General features: G+C 47.9%; 1 protein-coding gene across 2 annotated transcripts in view; it reads left to right on the forward strand.

Annotated features, from left to right (window-relative positions):
- Window positions 1-21,021, forward strand: part of MYO5B (myosin VB) — a 333,306-nt gene that overhangs the window by 193,511 nt on the left and 118,774 nt on the right. For both annotated transcript variants that reach the window (XM_039228822.1, XM_039228821.1), the window contains exons 6-10: window positions 1,576-1,719; window positions 3,299-3,380; window positions 8,799-8,906; window positions 12,520-12,629; window positions 18,240-18,505. In XM_039228822.1, the coding sequence (XP_039084753.1) occupies window positions 1,576-1,719; window positions 3,299-3,380; window positions 8,799-8,906; window positions 12,520-12,629; window positions 18,240-18,505 (710 nt within the window). The remainder of the gene's footprint in view (window positions 1-1,575; window positions 1,720-3,298; window positions 3,381-8,798; window positions 8,907-12,519; window positions 12,630-18,239; window positions 18,506-21,021) is intronic.

Here is a 21,021-nt window from a genome sequence, read left to right on the forward strand (position 1 = left end):
TTTTTAAAAAAATTAATGCTTTATTTTTGAAAGAGAGCACAAGTGAGGGAGGACAGAAAGGGAGACACAGCATCTGAAGCAGGCTCTAGGCTCTGAGCCTGTCAGCCCAGAATCCTACATTGGGCTCGAACACATGAACTGGGAGTTCATGCCCTGAGCTGGAGTCGATTGCTCGACTGACCGAGCCACCCAGGCGCGTCTCTTACTGTGATCTTTTTTTAATGTTTTTTGTTTTGTTTTGTTTTGTTTTTCCCCTAGGAGAGAGAGAGAGAGAGACAGTGTGAGCAGGGGAGGGTCAGAGAGAGAGGGAGTCACAGACTGAAACAGCCTCCAGGCTCTGAGCTGGCTGTCAGCACAGAGCCCGATGCGGGTCTCAAACCCACGAACCGTGAGATCATGACCTAAGCGAAAGTCAGACGCTTAACTGACTAAGCCACCCAGGTGCCCCTCTTACTGTGATCTTTTAACCAGTGATTTGCTTTCAGCTATGTTGTTTCCCTTGTTCATAACAGATGCCAGCTAAGCCTTATGTAGTTTCAGGATGTCCAGAGATCCCAGTAGTTCCGTAACTTGGATTTGGCTGAGAAGAGGTAGAGGGTGGGATGGGATTTTAGATTTTTCTTCAACCTCTGCATGCCACAAATTTCCTCGACAACTGAAAATGTGTAGTGAATATTTTCCAACCACCTAAGAATGGAAACATCTGAAAGGAATTAAAATATTAATATATTCATTTTTATTAGTAATGTGATGTTCTATAGAAAGCAAATAATCATGCCAGGTTATTTAGCTGCTCACTTCTTAAATTATCCTCTGGGGGCACCTGGATGGCTCAATTGGTTAAGCATCTGACTTTTGGTATCAGCTCAGGTCATGATCTCACACTTTGTGGGTTCACGCCCTGTGTTGGTCTCAATGTTGGCAGTGCGGAGCCTGCTGAGGATATCTGTCTCTCTTTCTCACAATAAATAAGTACATACATACATACACACACATTAAAAATAAGTAATTGTCTGCTCTTTTGAATGGCACCCATGCAGCTGCATAAGAAATGGTACCAAGGAGGTGATGTCTTCCTGATTTGATCTGGTGGGGAGATGCCGAGGGGTTGGTGTTGATCTTTGGCCTCTTTCTAGGAAATACGATTTATCAGTTGGGAATGACATTTGACTGCTTAGTCATGGAGGTCTGATCAGAGCATACAAAGGTTTGTTTTTCTCAAAAACATTGCAGAGTTCTTGGATACTGGTATTGGTTTAATAGCTCCAGTGTGTCAGAGTGGTGCTCTCAGTGATTCTCTAGACCTTTCCTTCATGTAGCCATCATATGCACATTCCAGGTAGGATAACTTGACAGAGTTCATGAATCAAGTCCTTACTCTCCCTGGCCATCCTTAGGAGTAAAGGAGGCAGGAAATGAAGTTTTGTTTTTAGCTCAGTCATGGTCATCCCAACAGTCGGGGAAGTCCTGTAAGGAAGGGAGAGAGGAGAAAAAGGGAGATGCTGCCACAAACCTACAGCCTTGAGATCAAGAAAGCTTTCCTGGTTTTGCATTACTTGTGCTTGTTCTGTGCAGGCCATCGGAAATGCTAAAACCACTCGCAATGACAACAGCAGCCGTTTTGGGAAGTATATTCAGATTGGCTTTGATAAAAGGTACCACATCATTGGAGCCAACATGAGGACCTACCTGTTGGAGAAGTCCAGAGTGGTCTTTCAGGTGAGTGGTGTGACTTGGGCCTCTTTGTACTTTGTCCCAGGAGTGAAGCTTACTTGGCCCCTCACCCGCCCCTGTTCCCAGAGAGCACCTCCTCCTCCAGAGGTGGAATTGGATGTTTGTTCTTATGGTTTTCTTTCCTTTCATCAAAAAGTGTTTGTTCAAATGCTATGGGCATCAGGTCTGAGAAATCTTCTACCCAATATTGTGGGTTTTTTTTTTAATGTTATTTCTGAGATAGAGACAGTGTGAACAGGAGAGGGTCAGAGAGACAGGGAGACACAGAATCCAAAACAAGCTTCACTCTCTGAGCTAGCTGTCAGCACAGAGCCTGATGCGGGGCTCGAACCCATGAATCATGAGATCATGACCTGAGCCAAAGTTGGATGTTTAACCGACTAAGCCACCCAGGTGCCCAATATTGTCTTAAAGTGGATATTGTTTTTAGCTTCAGTCAACACACCTAATGAGTGCCTGTCACATATCAGCCCTGTGCTAGATACCAGAGATCTGTGAAGACTAAGATATTCTGTTGTTGTGGAATGTAGTCTTAGGATTAGGGGAATGTTGTACAGGGTCTCTGGGCTTCAGCTTTCCCCAGAAACTTTCTTATTTTGTAGGTTATATTTTTAAAAACCCAAAGAACACTACTTGGACATGCACCTAGCCTGAAAACAGGCCTTCTCCAGCCCCCTTTTGATGGTCTTGTACTTGAGCCGAGATGGTGTGTGTCTTGGTCTGAGCCAGCCACACGCTCTTCCCACCCCAAATTTGGCTGCCTTCAGAGGGGACGTCTGAGACAGCCTTGGCTGCTTCTCAGAGATGCCCGTCTTCATGGGGATGTTTAACAAACATCTAGTGAATTTTTTTAACTAGTCTTAGTAGTTTTTTCCCTTTTCCTGTTCAGGCTTTCTCTCCACCTCCCAAATTTTAGTTCAACAGCCCCATATCCTTATCTCACTGCAGCAGAGGAAACAGCCTGCTGTGCTGGGGATGGGTCTGAGCTGGCTGTGGCTTTGGCCAGACTCTTCTCTGAACACTCCTTGAGCTTTCTTCTTCCTTTGTCCATACCTCCTGACGCTTCCCTCTGCCCCCCCACCACCACTCTGCCAGCTTAAGGCAGGTGTTGCCTGAGCATGTGCTCAAAGTCCAGTCTCCATCTTGGACTTGGTGTGACTACCCCGGCCTGTCATGATGGGCAAGGGCATAGCTCTGACTTAGTTCCAAGCCTCCCAGAGGAGAATGGGAGCCTCCTGCTGGTAAGTTACCATCTGTGCAGCATGAACCAGGCAGCACGGATATGTGAGCAAGTGTGTGTTTTCTGACCATTCATGGTCAACTTCCACTGTTTGTCAGAGAAAAAATAAACGAGAGGTTAAAAATTAAAAAATATCCAGGCTCAAGGAAGGCCCCATAATAGTGACTGGGAAATCTGGAGGTGGGAAGTGAAGGTAGCAGAGGCGTAGAGGAAATCGTGAGCACCAGTCCTGACCTCTGTCACCCTCAGGACCCTGAGATTAGAACACATGAGGGGATGATCTTTGGGGTCACTGCCCTAAATCTGTTTAACTTTTCCCTCCAGGCAGATGATGAGCGGAATTACCACATCTTTTACCAGCTCTGTGCTGCTGCCAGTCTTCCGGAATTCAAAGAGCTTGCCCTAAGTACGTAAACGTGCCTGCACCTATCGTCGGGTGGGCCGCTGCAGCACCAGGGGCTACGTCTGGTGGCCTGGAGAGGAGGAAGGGTGCTTTGCTCAAAGCCCTCCATTGTGGGTCTTTGTCCCAGCGCTGCCTCCCATGTGGGCCTGTCCCCCAGACCTCTTTGAGCATCAGTACCCAATCTATAAAATTGGGCTCATTGTACCCAGGCTGCCTGCCACAGAAAAACCGTTTGAGAGGATAAGAGGCAGGGGGTAGAAGGGTATTTTGCAGAACACAAGAGTTTCCATGCTGTATTTTGAAAAAAGCTTCCACTTTAAACTTCATAAAAAGGATCTAAAGATTTAGCTAATGTGCATCATGTAATGGTGGCCAATGAGTTTTAGGTCCTTTTTAAGGACGAAGATGAAGAAAGGGAAGGAGAGCGGGAGCAGGATGAAGATGGATAGTTGAGTGGGATGGAGGATGATGGCCACCACGCACTCTGCTTTCTTCTGAGCAGGTGGGGTACTGTGGTGTGCACATACCGGACTGTTGCAGGGCGAGATGGAGTGACTAAAAGTGCCTCTCCACGGAGTCATCTGGTTGTTACCATCAGATAAAAACACAACCTTTCACTTGTTTGCTAATTCTGTGGCCACGGACTCTTGGCAAGTTTAGCTTGCCTGGAGACTGTGGATGTGGAGCCGGGGCAAAGCAAGAGGAATGAGCTTTAACTCTTGACCCCACCAATGGGGGGCGTTGGGGCCTGGGACCTTCCCCCTTCCATGCTCTGGGACTCTGTAAGGCCTGAGTCCTCAAATCCATCTCCTGAAAGGTATGTGATGTGCACAAGCCTGGGGGCCTCGCAGCATCCTACGTGTGCCAAGTGTCCTGTCTCTGGCCTCCTGTGTGTATTTTAGGGAGGGGAGGGGAGGTTCGGCAGTAGCAGATGGTGTGACGAGCTGGGTGTCTAGACAGAGGCTGGGTGGTCTTTGTGGAACTGTGAGAGAAGTAGACTGCTGAAGCTTTGCTGTCTGTGACCCAAATCCTAGCTGTGTTGAGGGCCCGAACCCAGACCCACCTCTGACTGCTCCAGCCTAGGTTCCTAGTAGCTAAAACACACCAAGTGGTTTAAACTTCAGGCTCCCCTCATAACTCTCTGCCTCACTTAGGAGTTCCTGCAGCATTAGGTACCTGGGCCGTGCAATTCAGCCTTGGGTCCTTCCTTCGTCTGGTCATTGAACCGTATGTAGGTGGTGGCAAGTACTGCAGATGTTGTGCTGAGCATAACCGTTGTGGGCCCTGCCCTTGGCTTACAGGCGGTTACAGCAGAGAGCAGCAAGGGTGTGCTGAGTGCAGCATAGCCGAGGTGGGGTGGGAGGTTCCCAAGGGACATGAATTGAGCCCCAAAGTAGGAATCCTGGGATGGCATATATTATGCTGGCTTTCTGCTGTACTCTGTTCAGTGTTTGCAAATTGGAATCTTCCCTAGTGAAGCTATAAACTCCTTGAGGCTAAGGAGTGACAGCTGCAAGCCTTGTTTGATGAGCACCTCCCTGAGCTGGCACCTTGGGCTGTGATGTTGGCTTATGGCCACAAGTGACCAGGAATGTAGGCCACACTAAGGGCCTTTGTCACCCACCTCTTTCCTTCCCAGAGTGGGGACATGGGTCTAGCTAGATTCCTCAGAGCCAGTTTGCAGGGGATAAAAACTAAGGTCATTTTTATTAGAAAAATGAACAAGTTCCGGCAAGGTACTATGTATTTGGTCCCAAGTAACTTTCAGGAAATAGGAAAAAAGCCCAATTTTTTGCACTTAAGTGCATTGAATTAAAAAAATCTTTTTAAAAAAGAAGCTTTTCCTTATCCTTTCTTAGCCCCCTCTTTGGGCCTCTGGCTGGAGCCGTTGAAAACTACCTAATTCGATCAATTTCTTGCGCTGTTTTTACCTGTGTGTGCCCTCCAAGAACATCTTGGAAGAAAGCTAAGGGGTGTTGATGAGCTCTTGTGCTCAGGGTCGAGGGCTGTGTTCGGCCTCGGGGTGCGTTGGCTGTGAGCTCTGAAGCTTGACCTTTAGTTCTGCTGATAACCCTGGCTGAGTGGCTGGAAACATGCAGTAAATGAGGGACTGGCCAGCGGTTCCTAGAGGATATTTAGACTGCCTCGCCTCCTTCCCCTTTTTCTTCACCTAAAACATGCTACTTAACTCTACAGAAGTCTCTGCGAGACCCCTGGCCCAGCAAGGGGTGTGTGCATTTGGGCACAGAGGAGCAGATCTGCAGCCAGTCGTCTCTCTTTCCCTCCGCCCTACCCTATCGTTGGTGGCCTCTTGCATTAAAATGACCTCAGGATGAGATTTAAAGAAAAATACTCCAATGGGTGGCTGCAGTGTTAATAAATGTGGTAAATGGAGGTATAATGGGCTTATATTTCCTTGAATACAGCCTTCAGCTAATGAGGAATAAATTCTTTTTCACTTATATCAGTGTATTGATAGCTTTATAAAAAGCCTCTGTTGCCTCACACAGTTGGAGCCTGGCCTCCCCGGTGAGGTGCTAGCCCTCAGCTGTGGCCCCTGAGGCTCTAATCACTGGGCTCATGCTTCCTCTGTGGTCCATACACGTTCTGCTTCGGCATCTGCCTGTTGAGTCAGTTACTAGGGGATTTTGTGTTTTCTCTCTATTTGGAAATGCTGAGTAAAGAGAGAGCCAACTGGAAGACAAGAGGTGCTGCTCGGATGAGATGGTCAGTGATGGGTTCCGAGGCTGGAAAGGAGAGCCAGGATCCCGGGCGGCAAGCAGCTGGCGGAGAACCCTTTCCTGTTGGGATGTCTCTTATGAGGGTCTAGAATGTGATGGGGACACAGGTGATTGCAAACCTAAAAGGAGCTGATAATCTTTTTTTTTTTTTTAATTTTTTTTATTTCTAGGAGAGAGAGAGACAGCGTGATCAGGGGAGGGTCAGAGAGAGGGGGAGATACAGACTCTGAAATAGGCTACAGGCTCTGAGCTGGCTGTTAGCACAGAGCCTGACACGGGGCTCAAACCCACGAACCGCGAGATCATGACCTAAGCGAAAGTCGGACGCTTAACCAACTAAGCCACCCAGGCGCCCCTGGAGCTGATAATCGTGATTGCGCTCAAATCATTTAGCAGAGTGAGCTGTGACTGACCTAGGGGACTCCCCTCCCCCCGCAGTGAGCCAGAGGAAGTCCCCTGCTGGGCCTGAGTTTGGGAGCTGGCAGCAGGGAAGGTGAATGGTCTGTTTGACTCAGAACATCAGGCTGCAGGGCCCTTGCTGTTGACAGTGAAGGGTCTTGGTAGATGCTGAAAACACCTCCTTTCCTCCAGCAGCGAAGTCTGGTTCCCTCCTTTGGAGTCTCAGCTACCTATTTTTCTGGTGTGTCAGCTGATAACTTTTGACAGTGAGTTAGGTTGTGTTTATGGCAAAACCATGTCATAAACCACCATCTCCATGATAGGGTGATCAAGTAATGGGCCCCCAGGCCTGGGCAAAGTCTGGGGTGGGGGGGGGTGTCTCAGTGATCCCTTCAAGCCCTATGTCCCTCAGGACATATTTTTCCTATCTGAAAAATAGTAATAAATATGTGCACTCATCTTCACGTGGGCTCTGCCACGTCATCAAAGGGAGGTACTTTGAAAGCTGAATGAAGAGGAAAAATGGATGCTTTTCATAAGCCTTGGAAACTGTTGTGTCCTGTGCCAGAGCCTGTAGGGCGATTAGATATTAGAGAGGTGAATATGCCACCTTCCACAGAGACCTGCTGTGACTTAACAGTTCACCTTTGCTGTGGCTGCCAGCACGCCCGGGGCTCAAGTCCTTCCTCTTCCTGCTCAAGTGCTACTGTCATCTGAGTGTGTTTGAGCTACTCCTCCATGAAGCCTTCAGCCATAAGCTACAACTTGGCTCCTCATTTTTGTGGGCAGTGCAGGTCCTGGCTCGGACTGTGGGGGACAGGTCTTGGGTCTGAGTTCTGCCACTTCCTCGCAGCGTGCACTTACGGGACGAGTGTGGCTTGGAGCAGGAAGTACAAGGTGGGGAACGGAAGAGACCAGAAAGGAGAGGTAGACAGGGCCGCTGTGGGCCTGGACCCCAGGGGTAGAGCTGACCAATGACAGCGAGGAAACCGGCAGATCTGAGACCAGAGATGGGAAAGCAGCCCTGAGTCCAGAGGGGTGGGAGTAGCCTGTGACTGCTTCACAAAAGGCCCTGGACATTTCTTCAGGATGTGTGACCTCTGTTTTCAGGCATGGGGGTGGGAGGGCCTCTCTAAAGGGCTTTACATAGGGTTGCAGTGTGATCAGAGTTACCAGCAGTTTGAAAGTGGATTTGAAGGGACAGGAGAAGTATGGAGACTGGAGACAGCCCCCAGACAGCAATTGTTGAAGGTCACACCCAGGCGATGACCATGGGAATGGAGCAAGGAAAGAGAGTCAAGAAATTCTTACTGGATCAAACTGGCAGATGAGGGTGTTGAGGGAGGACTGAGCATCACAATGAAATGGCCTCTAAGACTGTTTAACTGATGCACGCTCAAACCGTATGCACTCAGATCAAGGAGAAGTAATTTGGTCTTTACAGGAGATGAGCACCAGCCAGTGTCCAACTTTGTCATCTTGTCAAAATCAAACGTTGTACACTTAGAAATTCCAAACAGTGGGCAGGGTTGTATTCCACAAAGGGACTGTATTTTATGGAAAATGCAATTTTCTGAAGTAATTCTGATGAGGTGCCCTTGTTAGCCTAAATGCCAACTTCCTGCCCTGTCCTGCAGATTTTGCCCAGGGCTTGTTGCCGTTTTGCCCCCTGCTGAGGTTGACTGAATCCTAAGGCAGCACCGGGGACCCTCCTTACCACTTGTCCCCCAGGCTATTATCAGAGGCCTGACTGAGGAGGAATTGAACTGGAGGGGAGAGCAAAACACAAAAGAAAGGTCTCAACTCACTTTTATTCACGTGTCTGAAGAACTCAGGGGGGCCCAACTTGGTAAAACAAAGGAACAAAAACCCACGTCCCCTTGGGCACATTGGTGCCCCTCATTTGTTAAGTGAGGCTGTGAGACTGAGATTAATGGTCGTGGAAGTCTGATGTTAGGGTGGGTGTACATCTCCTTGCGTACCAGATCCTCTTGAAAGGCAAATCTGTGGTGAATCCTGAAAATTGAACTACCCATGACTTACGTTCACCTGTTTTTCACATGCTGGTTTTATACAAACATAACAATGCAATTTGGGCAGCATAGCGTAACGTTCTGTGTTTCCATATCCGGTTTTCACTCTATTTGCCATTGTCCATGAAGATGGCCTCTTAAAGGCTTCCACCTCGGCTGGGAATAAGATTTCATCTGGGATGAGTAGAAATCCTCTTGGGTCGTGATCAGGGTAAACCAGGGATGCCTTTTTTCCTCTCCTCCCACAGCGTGCGCGGAAGACTTCTTCTATACCTCCCAGGGAGGGGAGACATGTATCGAGGGTGTAGATGATGCTGAGGACTTTGAGAAGACACGGCAAGCCTTCACACTCCTCGGTAAGCATCTCCTAAGTGGGGAAGTGCCCAGAAGATTGATTTCACGGAGAGGAGAGAATCATGACAGTGTTCCACTTGGCCAACCTTGGCAAGCTGATAGGGAAGCCCTGTTGCCCTTCACAAATGTCATCCCCCTTAATCTATCCCATCCCTTGGGTTCCGAAGTTTAAGACTTATAGCTTTGTTGATCTGTCTTAAAAATAAGGGTTTGTGAGTTGCTCTCTTAGGCACTGCAAGACAGCCCTCTTCGCTTCCCCAGGCCATCAAAGCCGGTGGAGGAAAACAAAAAAGAGCTACATCCTCTCGTACTGTGGTCTGGGTTCAGAGGCCATGTGTTCTGGCAGAAAGAGCGTGTCTTTTGGACCAAATCACTCACGTACCACAGTCGTGGGATCCGAGTTGCAAACAGACTATAAAAGTCTTGGGGGCACTCCTAATACAACGGTGTGTTCTCACCGTTTCTGCATAGAGGGTAACAGTGGCATTCTTCAAGATTTCTTTGTCATTCTGGGCATAAAGGGCCACAGAGTGAGAGAAGACTCCTCTCCCTGCCCATTTTTGTGGAAAGAGGAGCCCAAAGTGGTAAAGTAGAAGGCAATTTCCGTTTCCCGAATGAGTCAATTCCTGGGACCCACAGCCAGAAAAAAATAAAATTTAGCAAATCAGCCTGAAATTCATGAAGTGGCTGAGGATGGCCCTTGTGTTTTCCCCAGCCCCTTCTGACAGAGGTAGCCATTTGGCTCATGAGTCCTGTGACTACTCCAGAGCAGCGTTTCTTAGGTTCTTTGATGGGAATCTCGCAAGTCTTACCCAATGTCCAAATAAAACCTGGCCGACCAGGGAATACCCTAATCTCAATACGGGTAGAACCAGGACTTTATGTGCTGAAATCTCAGTGCTGTTCACCTGTCTGGGTAACCGGTGGGGAGACACAGTTTGTCTTTTGTAACCCGTGAAATGATGAGGACATAAAAACCACAGTGGTCATTTCAACAGTTGGTGATTATTAAAAAGAGTGTAAGGACTTGAGGGGTGCAGAAATAGCGGGTGCTAAAGAATAGCTGCTCCTTTTAGGGTGAGGAAGAGTGGCTAATAAAAGATCTGTTACTTGGCTGAGAGGTCAGTCACTTCCAGGAGCCCGTGGTTATTACACAGGTGAAGAAACCTGCCAGAGGGCATGGCCATTGCTGGTTTCCCCGGGAGCCTGCAGGTGCCTCAGGGTGTGGTGGGCCCCGAAGGTCTCAGAAGCAGCTGCTAATGGGGAGAATATGGCCTATGGACATCACAGTGGCTCATCTGGGGAGGTTGCTATGTTGCTGAGATGAAGACTAACAATAGTGATCAGAACCAAGAACAGGCCTGTCCCCTTGCTGCTCTTGTGTCATTCATTGAGTCACTACCGTGCTCTTTGACCAAGCTGGATATTCCACCAGTGGGCAAAAGGGAAAGACAGGGTCTACCTAGCTCCAGTATCATAAAGTGGGGCGGATTTGAAACTGAGAGTAAATTGATACACTTAATGGTAAGCAGGGTAACATTCTGCCCAATTTGCCAGGAGGAGGTCCCTGGAGGCTGCCCCTGTGTTGCTGCTGTGAGCAGTGGGCACGTATTGATCCGAGGATAAGTTGGTTCCTTCCAGGGCTCTAAGGAACTTGGGGACTTTTGTTCACAAAGCAAATGGCATTTCCAGATCTATTGTAATAAGCTGTTCTTCTTTCCTCTTCAGTAAACATGTCCACTTTTTTACTCAGGGGTTGGCAAAGTTCGTTGAAGGACAGGATTATAAATATTACTTGGGATTCTTTGAATTATGTAGTTTTTGAAGCAGCTAGTCAATTTTGCTGCTGTAGTGTGAAAGCCATAGACAAAACATAAATGAATGGCCATGTCTGTTCTAATAAAACTTTATTTACAGAAACACACCGTGGGCTATGGGCCATAGATTGCCAACCCCTGTTTTACTCCTTCAGTTTTATTGTTTGATTTTTATTTGCTTGTCATAGTGAAGTACTGCTTATTTGAGTTGTGGATAAAGAAGCAACTCTCTGGTAAGTATAGTGCAGGAATCCTAACCATTGTTAGGGTTTAATAGTCATTTGATGTCTACTACTTCTATTCCTACCATGACAGGGTGGTGAAGCTTTGGAAGTTGACAAAGCATTGGGTCCTAAGGATAAGTGAAGGAGGGAGAAAGGCGATCTGTGCTTTCTGGGAGGGTCCCAATGCCCACTTCCTGACTAGTATTTCCAAGAGGTCTTACTTGAGAGCAGGACCCTCTTTGCTCTGATCCAAAACCTAGTACTCAGCTCCCCCAGATGGCTGTGCAACCTCAAACCCTATCTTGTCTGAAGTGTCTACCTCTGGCTTTTAACCTATCTTCCTTCCTTTCTTCAGTTTTACTCAGTTACAACAAACTGGCCTCGAGCTGTTTGTTTCTTTTTTAATTAGATTAAACGAGACTAGGTATTTGAATGGCTCCTGCATTTCTGTAGACATTTGGGAATTCTGACAGTCCAGCACTCCTCAGTTCACCTCCATCATTCATGTTCCTCAGCACCTGTGTGCCAAGGCAAGAACAGGGATTCATTATATTAGGGCTATTCTATTTTACAACTTCATACTTAAAAAAATGTAAACCCTTGCGCCTATGAGGCTTAAACAATAATGGTCGTACATTAGGAAAGTCTAGAGTCCATTTGTCCAGTTTATGCTTGGGTTGTCCACTTTGTGGGTGGTTTTTCATTCTAGTGTTACGTCTTTACCTTCCATTTATGTAGGTGTCACTTTTTTTTTTTTTTTGGCCTGAGTAAAGTATTGCCTTCAAAATAACTGCAGCTGGAGAGACACATGGGAGACCATTGTATTATTTCTTAAACCGTGTGGTAGGTCAACTGGTGTTCTGTCATTCTGTGGCGTTTATTTTTCATAGGTCTGATTTTGTCATGCAAAAAATAAATGATCATGCCTTAAATCTAAAGATAACATTTTAAAAGATCATCCATGTCTTTGATAACTAGGTGCTCAAATAAATGTGGCAACAGGTGTTGGCTGCCACAGTGGCCACAGGTTAGGGGTGTCTGTCACTGAAGGAGCGTGGAGCACGGCCCCAGCTAAGAGCCAGCTGGCTGTCCAGCTCCAACAAGTGTACTCCGAGAAGTGTCTCCTCCTCCTCCCCTGTTGGCACTTGGGATATGGGGCACAGATGTTTGGTGGATATTATGCTCAGAGAGCAATGACTGCAGATAAATGACCACTGTTATGAAACTCATGAAAACATCCATAAAGTGTTTGGTCGAAATGGAGTCTAAAATGAGTCTGCATGATTGCTGTGTCTCCTTTGCTCTTGGAGAAGTTAAAATGGTAGCGTAACCCATCTGGTCTGATCAAGACAATCAGAGTGAGGTTATTTCCCTATGAGTCCAGGAAGCCCCTTTGCCCTCTGAGCTGTTACTATGAGTGGTAATTACCTGGTGAGGAGCCTGGATCATTTTAGGAGTCATTGACCCAGAGAGGAAAATCAAACTTTTTTTTTTTTAAGTCCTTAAAAAAAGGGTAAAATGTCCTTTGTATCCTACCATTGGATGTTGAGTGTAATTTTTTTTTTTTCTTTCAGGAGTGAGAGAATCCCATCAGATAAGCATTTTTAAGATAATTGCTTCTATCCTGCACCTTGGAAATGTGGAGATCCAGGCTGAGCGTGATGGTGATTCCTGTAGTATATCAGTAAGTTGCACACCAGAACCCAAGATAAAATGTACACCATTGACTCTGCTCTTACAGTTTTATACAACTGAAATGTGTCTTTACACTCAGGACACTCCGAGGTTATTTATCCTTAACAGTAATGGTTTCTGTTCTTGCTGATAATTTTTTAAAAGAACACATCCTGTTCAGATCAGCTGCCGTCAAATTTTTATCACCGAGATGGGGGGAGGAATTTAGTAGCTATTAAATACATTCTTTTTTTTATGGATTGCTTTTTTCCCGAGTATGCTGAGGTCCATGGAATTCCACAAAGTGTTAGCAATCCATGAGTACTTTCTGAACTCCCGACTGAGGTCCATGCAGCGAGGAGACAAAGGTCTGTTGGACATCATGTTTGGTGACTGTCTCCAAGGAGCTTACAATCTAATTGGGTAGACAAAAGATGACCACACTTGGCAAGATTTTGGCGGCATGATGCAGAATATTGAGAGATCTGTGTGAAAGTATTAGAAACTGTGAATTACTCCAAAAATGCTCCTAGTGACTGTTGTTTTCCTGGTGCCCAATGTAGCACCAGATATATGCTAGATAAGGAAATGTCCAAGTGGGTGGATATTGGAGCGGCTCCCAGTGCTGTCCTGGAGACAGCAGCTGGAGTGTGCTCTCTGGCATTTGGGTCCGTCTAGGCCCAAACCCCCATTCTTCCCTTAATAAGTGAATCTGCAGTTGTTGATTATAGACCTTTCTTGTGCCCCTTAGTGGCTAAGTCTTGGGGAAAGTACAAAATATGACTCTTGTTCCCAAGGACTTAGAAACCTAGATCTTGGGAAAAGATAGAAGACAATACTATAGAATACAAATGTGGGTATGTGTCCATGCCTCTCACACCTGATGCTTTTTCAGTTGAACAAATAATAACTTTCTGCTCTTTGCCTAGAGTTAGGGCCTATGGGCATATCAGAAGCTGAAACTGGCCCTGCCTTTAGAGACAGGAAGCTGGAACTGTAGTTGGCACCTGGCACCCCCTCTCCCACTGTCCCATACATTTTCCCTGAAATGGTGTTGGTGGTGGGAGGTCTCTTGGGACCATCAAGGTTGCCACCATCCTCTGCATGGAATCTGCCCTCTCATGAGAGCTTTGAGGCTCGTGCACCGGGGCCCAGTTTGAAAGGAGGGAATGTTGGAGCTGAGCAGTGTCGGGTGACCATGGATGACATCAGGGTGTGTATGTTGGGTGGGTGGGCAGTGAGGTTGGCGGTGATGGTGCTATGAGAGCACCTGGGCAGTGCAGGGAGGCCCTGTGCCTTGGCAGTGTGGGAAAAGCAGGCCAAGCACTCCCCTAGTCTGAGGCCTTTGGGCCAGTGAAGTATTGCTCCCATGGCTTTTTCTTTGTGAGGAAGGCATAAAGGGTCTGTGCCAGGGCGCCTGGGTGGCTCACTTGGTTAGGCATCCAACTTCAACTCAGGTCAGGATCTCGCGGTTTGTGGGTTCGAGCCCTGCATCAGGCTCTGTGCTGACAGCTTAGAGCCTGGAGCCCGTTTCGAATTCTGTGTCTTCCTGTGTCTCTGCCCCTCCCCTACTTGTGCTCTCTGTCCCTCAAAAAATGAATAAATATTTAAAAAATGTTCTAAATGGTCTGTGCCTCACTCACACACGTACCCCGCTAAATGTCCCTTGGTTCTGTAGGGCAGCCACGTATGTCCTGGTGTCAAGGACAGCTGAGATTAGGAATGTTTGCTTTGAGAAAATCCTCATTTGGGTTGGCGAGGTACAGGAAAAGTGCACGTTTCCAACACCCCCCACCTCCTCTAGTGTCTTCCTCCCCCATCATGGACTCTTACAGCATCTGTACCTGTTCCGCATGGCAACAAGCATGGTTGCAGTTTTGCATTTTCCATGGGCTGGTTTGCCACATATCTCTCCCATGAGAGTCCACAGTCTACAAAGGCAGCTACTGTTTGCTAATTATTATATGTCCAGGGATGCCTGGATGGCTCAGTCAGTTTAGCGTCTGACTTCAGCTCAGGTCATGATCTCACGGTTCGTGGGTTTGAGCCCCGCGTCGGGCTCTGTGCCGACAGCTAGCTCAGAGCCTGGAGTCTGCTTCAGATTCTGTATCTCCCTCTCTCTCTGACCCTCCCCTGCTCATGCTGTCTGTCTGTCTGTCTGTCTCTCTCTCTCTCTCTCTCTCAGGAAAAAAAAATTATATCTCCAGCACCCAGGACGGTGCCCAGCACTTTGTAGGTGCCTAAGGAGTGGATATTTGATCAATGCTGGTCTCCTCTATGAAACTTGAGGGTCATGTCTGATGTGCTCTTTTCTGACCTTGGCACATGTGGGCACCCACTGAGTTTCTGTAAATACTGCAGGAAGGTGGGGATACCGAGGCTCACACCTGAAGAGTGGATGGAGGACACTGTTATGGAGGGGCAGGAGGAGGCCTGACCGGTAGAAGTTAGGACACCAAACGGAGCAGGAGGCCCTATCGGGGCTAATAGGAAGTCAGGTTTTTGAGTACTTGGTCTTTCCTTATCCTCCAATTAGAGGCTGTGTAGAGAACTTGTGAGTGAGGGCTCGAGTCAGGACTGCCAGGGTTAAATCTTTCTGCCACTTACTGATAGTTAACCCTTTGAAGTCTGCTTCTTCATTTGCAGAGCGCAAGTGATAGGATCTCCCTTAGCCCAGGGCTCACATGATTGAGTTCTTGACTGTTACCCTTGTTACTAGAGCCAGCGTGGACCTTCTGGGTAATGCTGTTTCTTCACAGGGTTGGAAAAACTAAGACCCGGAGAGGAGATAATGACAGTGACAAAGCCACGTTGGGCCCCAGCCCTTGTTGTTTTCCCGGTGCCACTGCCAGCCTCGCGTCTTCCAGCTACCCCCGGAGCTGAGGCTGCCCTTGCCAGGTGCCTCTCGCAGTGCTGGGCACACGCTGCATGCTCCGGAAGTGCTCCACTGGTGCAGGGCTCTCAAATGGATTTTGGTTTATTTCTCGGGTATGTGGGGTGGGGCTCCTATTGGAAAGGCTGTCTGTCCATACGAAGTATGCCTTCTGCTCAGTTGTTATTTTTAATTAAAGCATGAAAATGTGTTCCACGATTGCCAGGGTTACCTTGGAGAGGCAACAGCATGCGATTACTTGGACACCAGAGGCAATTTGTTTCTCAAATTTGGCAATATGGGCCCATGAAACTTAATCTACCTATGATGCTGGCTATTTTTAATGGATTTAGCATCATTTAATTAAGCTTAAATGTAATTGCACGATGTTCAATCAGTCTCAGCACCTTTAATCACCAGTCAGGAGGGGTAGTGGAGGGGCAAGCCATATCCCACTGCAGCAGATGGGAACCTGTCCTGAGGTGGTGATCCATCCGTTCCAGAACTGGTGCTTCTGTCTCCACTGTGCTCACCTGGGAGGTGCCGGGGAGGCTGGGGAGCGAGCCAGCAGGCCTTGGGCCGTCTTGTTTGCTGCCAGTAGGCTATCTACTCGATGTCAGGGTATCCAGCTGCAGTGCTATGCCTCACAATTAAGGATTTCTTGGAAGGAGGTCAGATTAAGAGGTTGAACTCTGGCCACCTCTGGACCTGTTGCTTGGCAAGCGGTCCCCAGGCATTTAACACTACCATGTATGGCTTTCTGTCTGGGGAGAAGGCAGGCAGGCACGGGTTGCTGCAGAGAGAAGTGGGGCTGTGGCAGCCCCACCTGCTGAGTGAAGAGACAGGGCCTCCCCATGGCTACCCAGCCCAAGCTGAATCTTTTCACTGGCTGGATCAGGAGCTCTGAGCGGCAGTCAGGGGTGCCTCTGTTCCCTCATTTTCTCCACCTGAACAATAAGGGAGATTCAGTTAGAATGATGGTGCCCAAGGAATTGTCCTCCGAAGCTGAGCCCTAGCAAATTTTTAAGAAAATAAGTGTTCTTGGGTCAATTAAGCTCTGGAGATGCTGTATTAAAATAGGTCTCTTAGTGCTTTCAGCGTTCATTAACAGAAGAGTTCAGCTGTGTCTCTGTGGGTGCCGTCCCCCTGCCCATCTAGTTAGGTAAAGCCAATTAATGTGCTTTGGAACTATGCTCCACAGACCACGTTTTGGAAAAAAAAAAAAAGGTGGCCTTACTGACTTTTGGAGCTTCTCTTCTGCTCTGACATTCTATTTTGTAATTGTGTTGGTTTTGGCTAGATGGATTTTAAATATCTGTAGGAGGAAAAAAAAAGTGGCCTGGGGAAATGGTACAGTTATCTGTGTTAATTTTCATCGAACTCTCAAGCTCTCTTTTAAGTCCTACAAGGTAGCCTCATCAGAAAATGAGTCCCACAAGCAATGTATGGCCATTATAGAAGGTGGCACATCATGTTTTAAAGGATTCCCTTTCAGCCTGAGTTACTAAGCAATCCAGCAGGCTCGTGGCCGAGTTACAGCTTTCCAGGGGAGAGGATTTAGAGGAAGGAGCAAAGAACAGGTTGGTGGGGGGGGGTGCCCGGGGGGGGTGCCCTATGTGAAAAGCAAGGAGTGTCTGACTGATACGAGTGAGTGAAATAAGACCAGACCTGTGACTGATGTGTTTATCAGAGACATGAAGGCCAGGTGCCGTGATTGGGACTTTGGGTAAATGGGGGTCGAGGTCAGAGACAGCTGGGTTCACTGGGCAGAAGGTGCTCTGAGTAAGTCTCTGGAACTGAGCTGCTTCGCTGTATAGAGAAGGGACTTCATCTGTAGGAATTGCTAGTTTTCCCTCCAGCTCTGAAAGGGTGGTGTTACCAGTTAATAGTGTTCCAAGTGACTTTCTCAGGTCAGAATTCTGTATTCTAACCACTTGTCCTAGCTTTCCACCTTGATTGGCTTATTTTCTCCTCAGGCAGCAAGTGCTTTAAGAGTATAACACCAAGTGGGGCACCTGGGTGGCTCAGCTAGTTAAACATCCAACTTTGGCTCAGGCCATGATCTCACAGTCTGTGGTTTGAACCCTGCATCGGGCTCTGCTGACAGCTCAGAGCCTTGAGCCTGCTTCAGATTCTGTGTCGTCTCCTCTCTCTGCCTCTCCCCCATTCGTGCTCTCCCTCCCTCCCTTTCTCAAAAATTAACAGTAGAAAAAAGTATAACACCAAGTATGTATTGCTTGATAACACTGAAGCTAAGGCAGCTGTTACACCAGGTGCTGGGTTAAGGGTAGGGCTAACACGTGAGGCCTTTCTAGGCTGTGGGGTCAGCCCTACGTGTGGACTCTGCAGATGGAAACTGTGAATAATTACTACTGTCTTTCGGCTCCTCATTGGATTATCTGTCCCTAAGTCATCAATTCTCATTCTGCTGCCTTTGCTCTGGGATTCTCTCCTGCCTGTCGCTAGGTAGCTGGCTGGTCATGGAGGGGAGGGAATAGGAAAAGTTGAGAAAGCTTTTGTTTTTAAAGCCCTGATGATTTGGTATAATGATCAGTTTGAGCAACATTCTCGGGGCTCCGCTTGTCCCTCCACTCAGCCGTGTGAGAGCGTGTGAGCCTGCTGGGGCTGCGGCTAGGAAAAACATGCTTCCACCGTGCCGGGTGGGCTCCTTCTGTCCTAGGGGAGAGGGCACGTTGGCGGGCTGGCCCTCCACTCCCCTCCTGAAACCATCTCCCATGTCTCTTCCAGCCTCAGGACGAACACTTGAATAGCTTCTGCCGACTGCTAGGGGTGGAGCACAGTCAGATGGAGCACTGGTTATGCCATCGAAAGCTGGTCACCACCTCAGAGACCTACGTCAAGACTATGTCCCTGCAGCAGGTGGTCAATGCCCGCAACGCCCTAGCCAAGCACATCTATGCCCAGCTGTTCGGCTGGATTGTGGAGCACATCAACAAGGCCCTGCACACACCTCTCAAGCAACACTCCTTCATCGGCGTCCTGGACATCTACGGGTAGGCCTGCTTGCGTCCTCCTGCACACCACCTGATGGCTGCGTCTTCCTGCCAGCATTTCAGAGTTGGCAGGGGGTTTGGAGGGCTCCCCAAACTCCCGGGATTCTCATCCCGGGGGAGTGTGAAATGTAGGATAGCACTTTTTTTTTTTTTTTTTTGCTTGTCTCTGTGACTGGGATCTCTACTGGCACCTAGCGGAGGGGATGCTAGGTGTGCTGGAGGATGGTTCTAAGGAAGAATGGACCCTGTGAAAACCCCAGTAGCTTTCCCAGTGAGAAACCCTGTAGGCTTCCTCCTTCACAACTGGGAAACCAGCCCAGAGAGGGAAGTATCTCACCCACCATTGGACTGGAAGCTACTATGAACTTAATTTCAGGCTCTGACTTGGAGATGTTTTATTCAAATCTACCATTTGAGCTCCTTCACTCTATGACCAGTCTAGATACTTATTGCATTACCATGTGATTTTGCCCAGCACTGTAAGACTGATGTGTGGGCATTCTTGTGGCTGCTCTTCCTTTCAGACTTCTAGCCTAATGGCAAGAAATGTTGTTTGTAACTGTATTTTGCAGGGAAAGGCAGTTTGGCACAGTGGAAAGTCTACTTGACTGGGCCTCAGGACACGGGTATGATAATCTATGACTGTCACCAGCTTGCTGGATGGTTCTCTACACATCACAGCTCCTTTCTGGTCTTTTGTTTCCATAGCTTAAAATGAAGCATGGAGACACAGTCTCTGAGGTTCCTTCCAGACGCTTCTAGAGGTGCTTGAAATTATATGTATTGGTTTGCAGCCTTCCTTAGCCATCTTTTATGACCAATGCCTTGCCCTCTTTAAGCTAATAATAGATTGAACCCTCCTGGGTCTGTGTATCTCAGAAGTCATGTCTTCTGTCTTAAAATAGAAATTCGTACCCATGGAGGTGCAGAGTTGTAAGACTAGGAATACTCTAGTGGAAACAACTGCTGGGTGGGCTGATGAACTAGGACTTGCCTTATGGTGAGGCTGTTATAAAGGAGAATCTCCTGGAAGTGGCCACTTGCCCATGCAAAGACAGGCTGTCCTACTTATGTCTCTACTGATCTTGCTCATCGTTGGGTTTCTAATCAAACCATGATGCATGGTGTGGAGGAAACGGAAGAAGGAAACTTGATTTTTTGGCATCACGAAAGCCGCCTGCTGATGAGTGAAGTCACATGCCTGAGCTGTGTAATACAAGAGGCAACAGAAGAAATCGTAGCAGAGTCCATGTGAGAGGGGGAGGGGTTGGACACTTGGTGCTGGGTGAGTTTCAAGGCAGGAGTGGGCACACTTATTGGCACCATCAGGGAAAGCTTAATGTGAAAGGTGAAGTCTGAACTGGGTCTTTTAAAGGGAGGGAGTAAAATAGGGGCGGTGGGGAGACACCTTTAGAAACCTGAGCACAGGGACAAACAAGCACAGTGTGGAAGGGAAACCTTCTAGCTGAGGAGCAAACAGTGGAGCATCACCCAAGGGTGGGAAGGAGGAGGATGAATCTGCTCCAGGGCGCTTTGGGGTTTTAGCTGAACAGCCAGGTGCAGGCCACCCCTCTTCCTGGCTGGCTGAGCGCCTGCTTTGCACTCCAGCCACTATAGTTGCTCTGTGGAGAGCACAGAACAGTCTCTGTGCCCTGGGAGAGTAGCTCCTAGTGGTCCGTAACTGTTCTCTCTCGTGAGCATTTTCAGGTAATTGGGTTTCCCTCAGAAAAACTGACCTTTAGTGTTCCCTTCTGAAGTAAGACCCAGAGAAACTCAGACTGCATCGTTTTGACCGGATTCCCTTAATAAACCTGGGCGAGAATCTAATTTTACGGAGTTTTTGATCTGGGAAGACGAACATGTAGACACACTGTTGTGAATTGCAAGTAAGACTACTATGACTTGAGGGGCGCCTGGGTGGCTCAGCTGGTTAAGTATCTGACTCTTGTTTTCAGCTCAGATCACCATCTCATAGTTCATGAGTTCAAGCCCTGCGTTGGGCTCTATGCTGAACCTGCTTGGGGTTCTCTGTCTCTCTCTGCCCCTCACCCCCTCTCAAAAATCAATAAATTTTAAATCTCCCCCCCCTTTTTTTTTTTAAGTACTGTGACTTTGGTGCTACTGACACTGAGCTCTGTTTTGGCTATCTACTATCTTAGCAGTGCTGCCTTACATAGATGGTCATCCCTTCCCTGGGATCCGCCGTGAAAGGCTTTGCTCACTGGTGGGGTGTCACGCTGCTGGGTCCAGAGATGCTGGCTGGGCTCATTCGAGCTGGCATTTTGTGCTTATATTTGCTGTTTACTTTTTATAATTGACTCTGTTCTAAGGTCCTGTCCCTGCCCAGAGGGAAGAAATCGATTTCAGGGAAGTCTTGTCTGTGATTGGAGAGGGAGATTGAACCGTTGTGGGGTGGAATCCTGGGATCCCCATCACCACCTCTTGGGGTGACCATGAGTTCTTCTGGGAACATCTGATAGCTTTCCTCCAGCAAGAGAGCAGGGTCCCCTTCAGAC

This window comes from Hyaena hyaena, unplaced genomic scaffold (genome assembly GCF_003009895.1).
Source record: "Hyaena hyaena isolate Hyena2069 unplaced genomic scaffold, ASM300989v1 scaffold_33, whole genome shotgun sequence".
NCBI classification, from domain to species: Eukaryota; Metazoa; Chordata; class Mammalia; order Carnivora; family Hyaenidae; genus Hyaena; species Hyaena hyaena.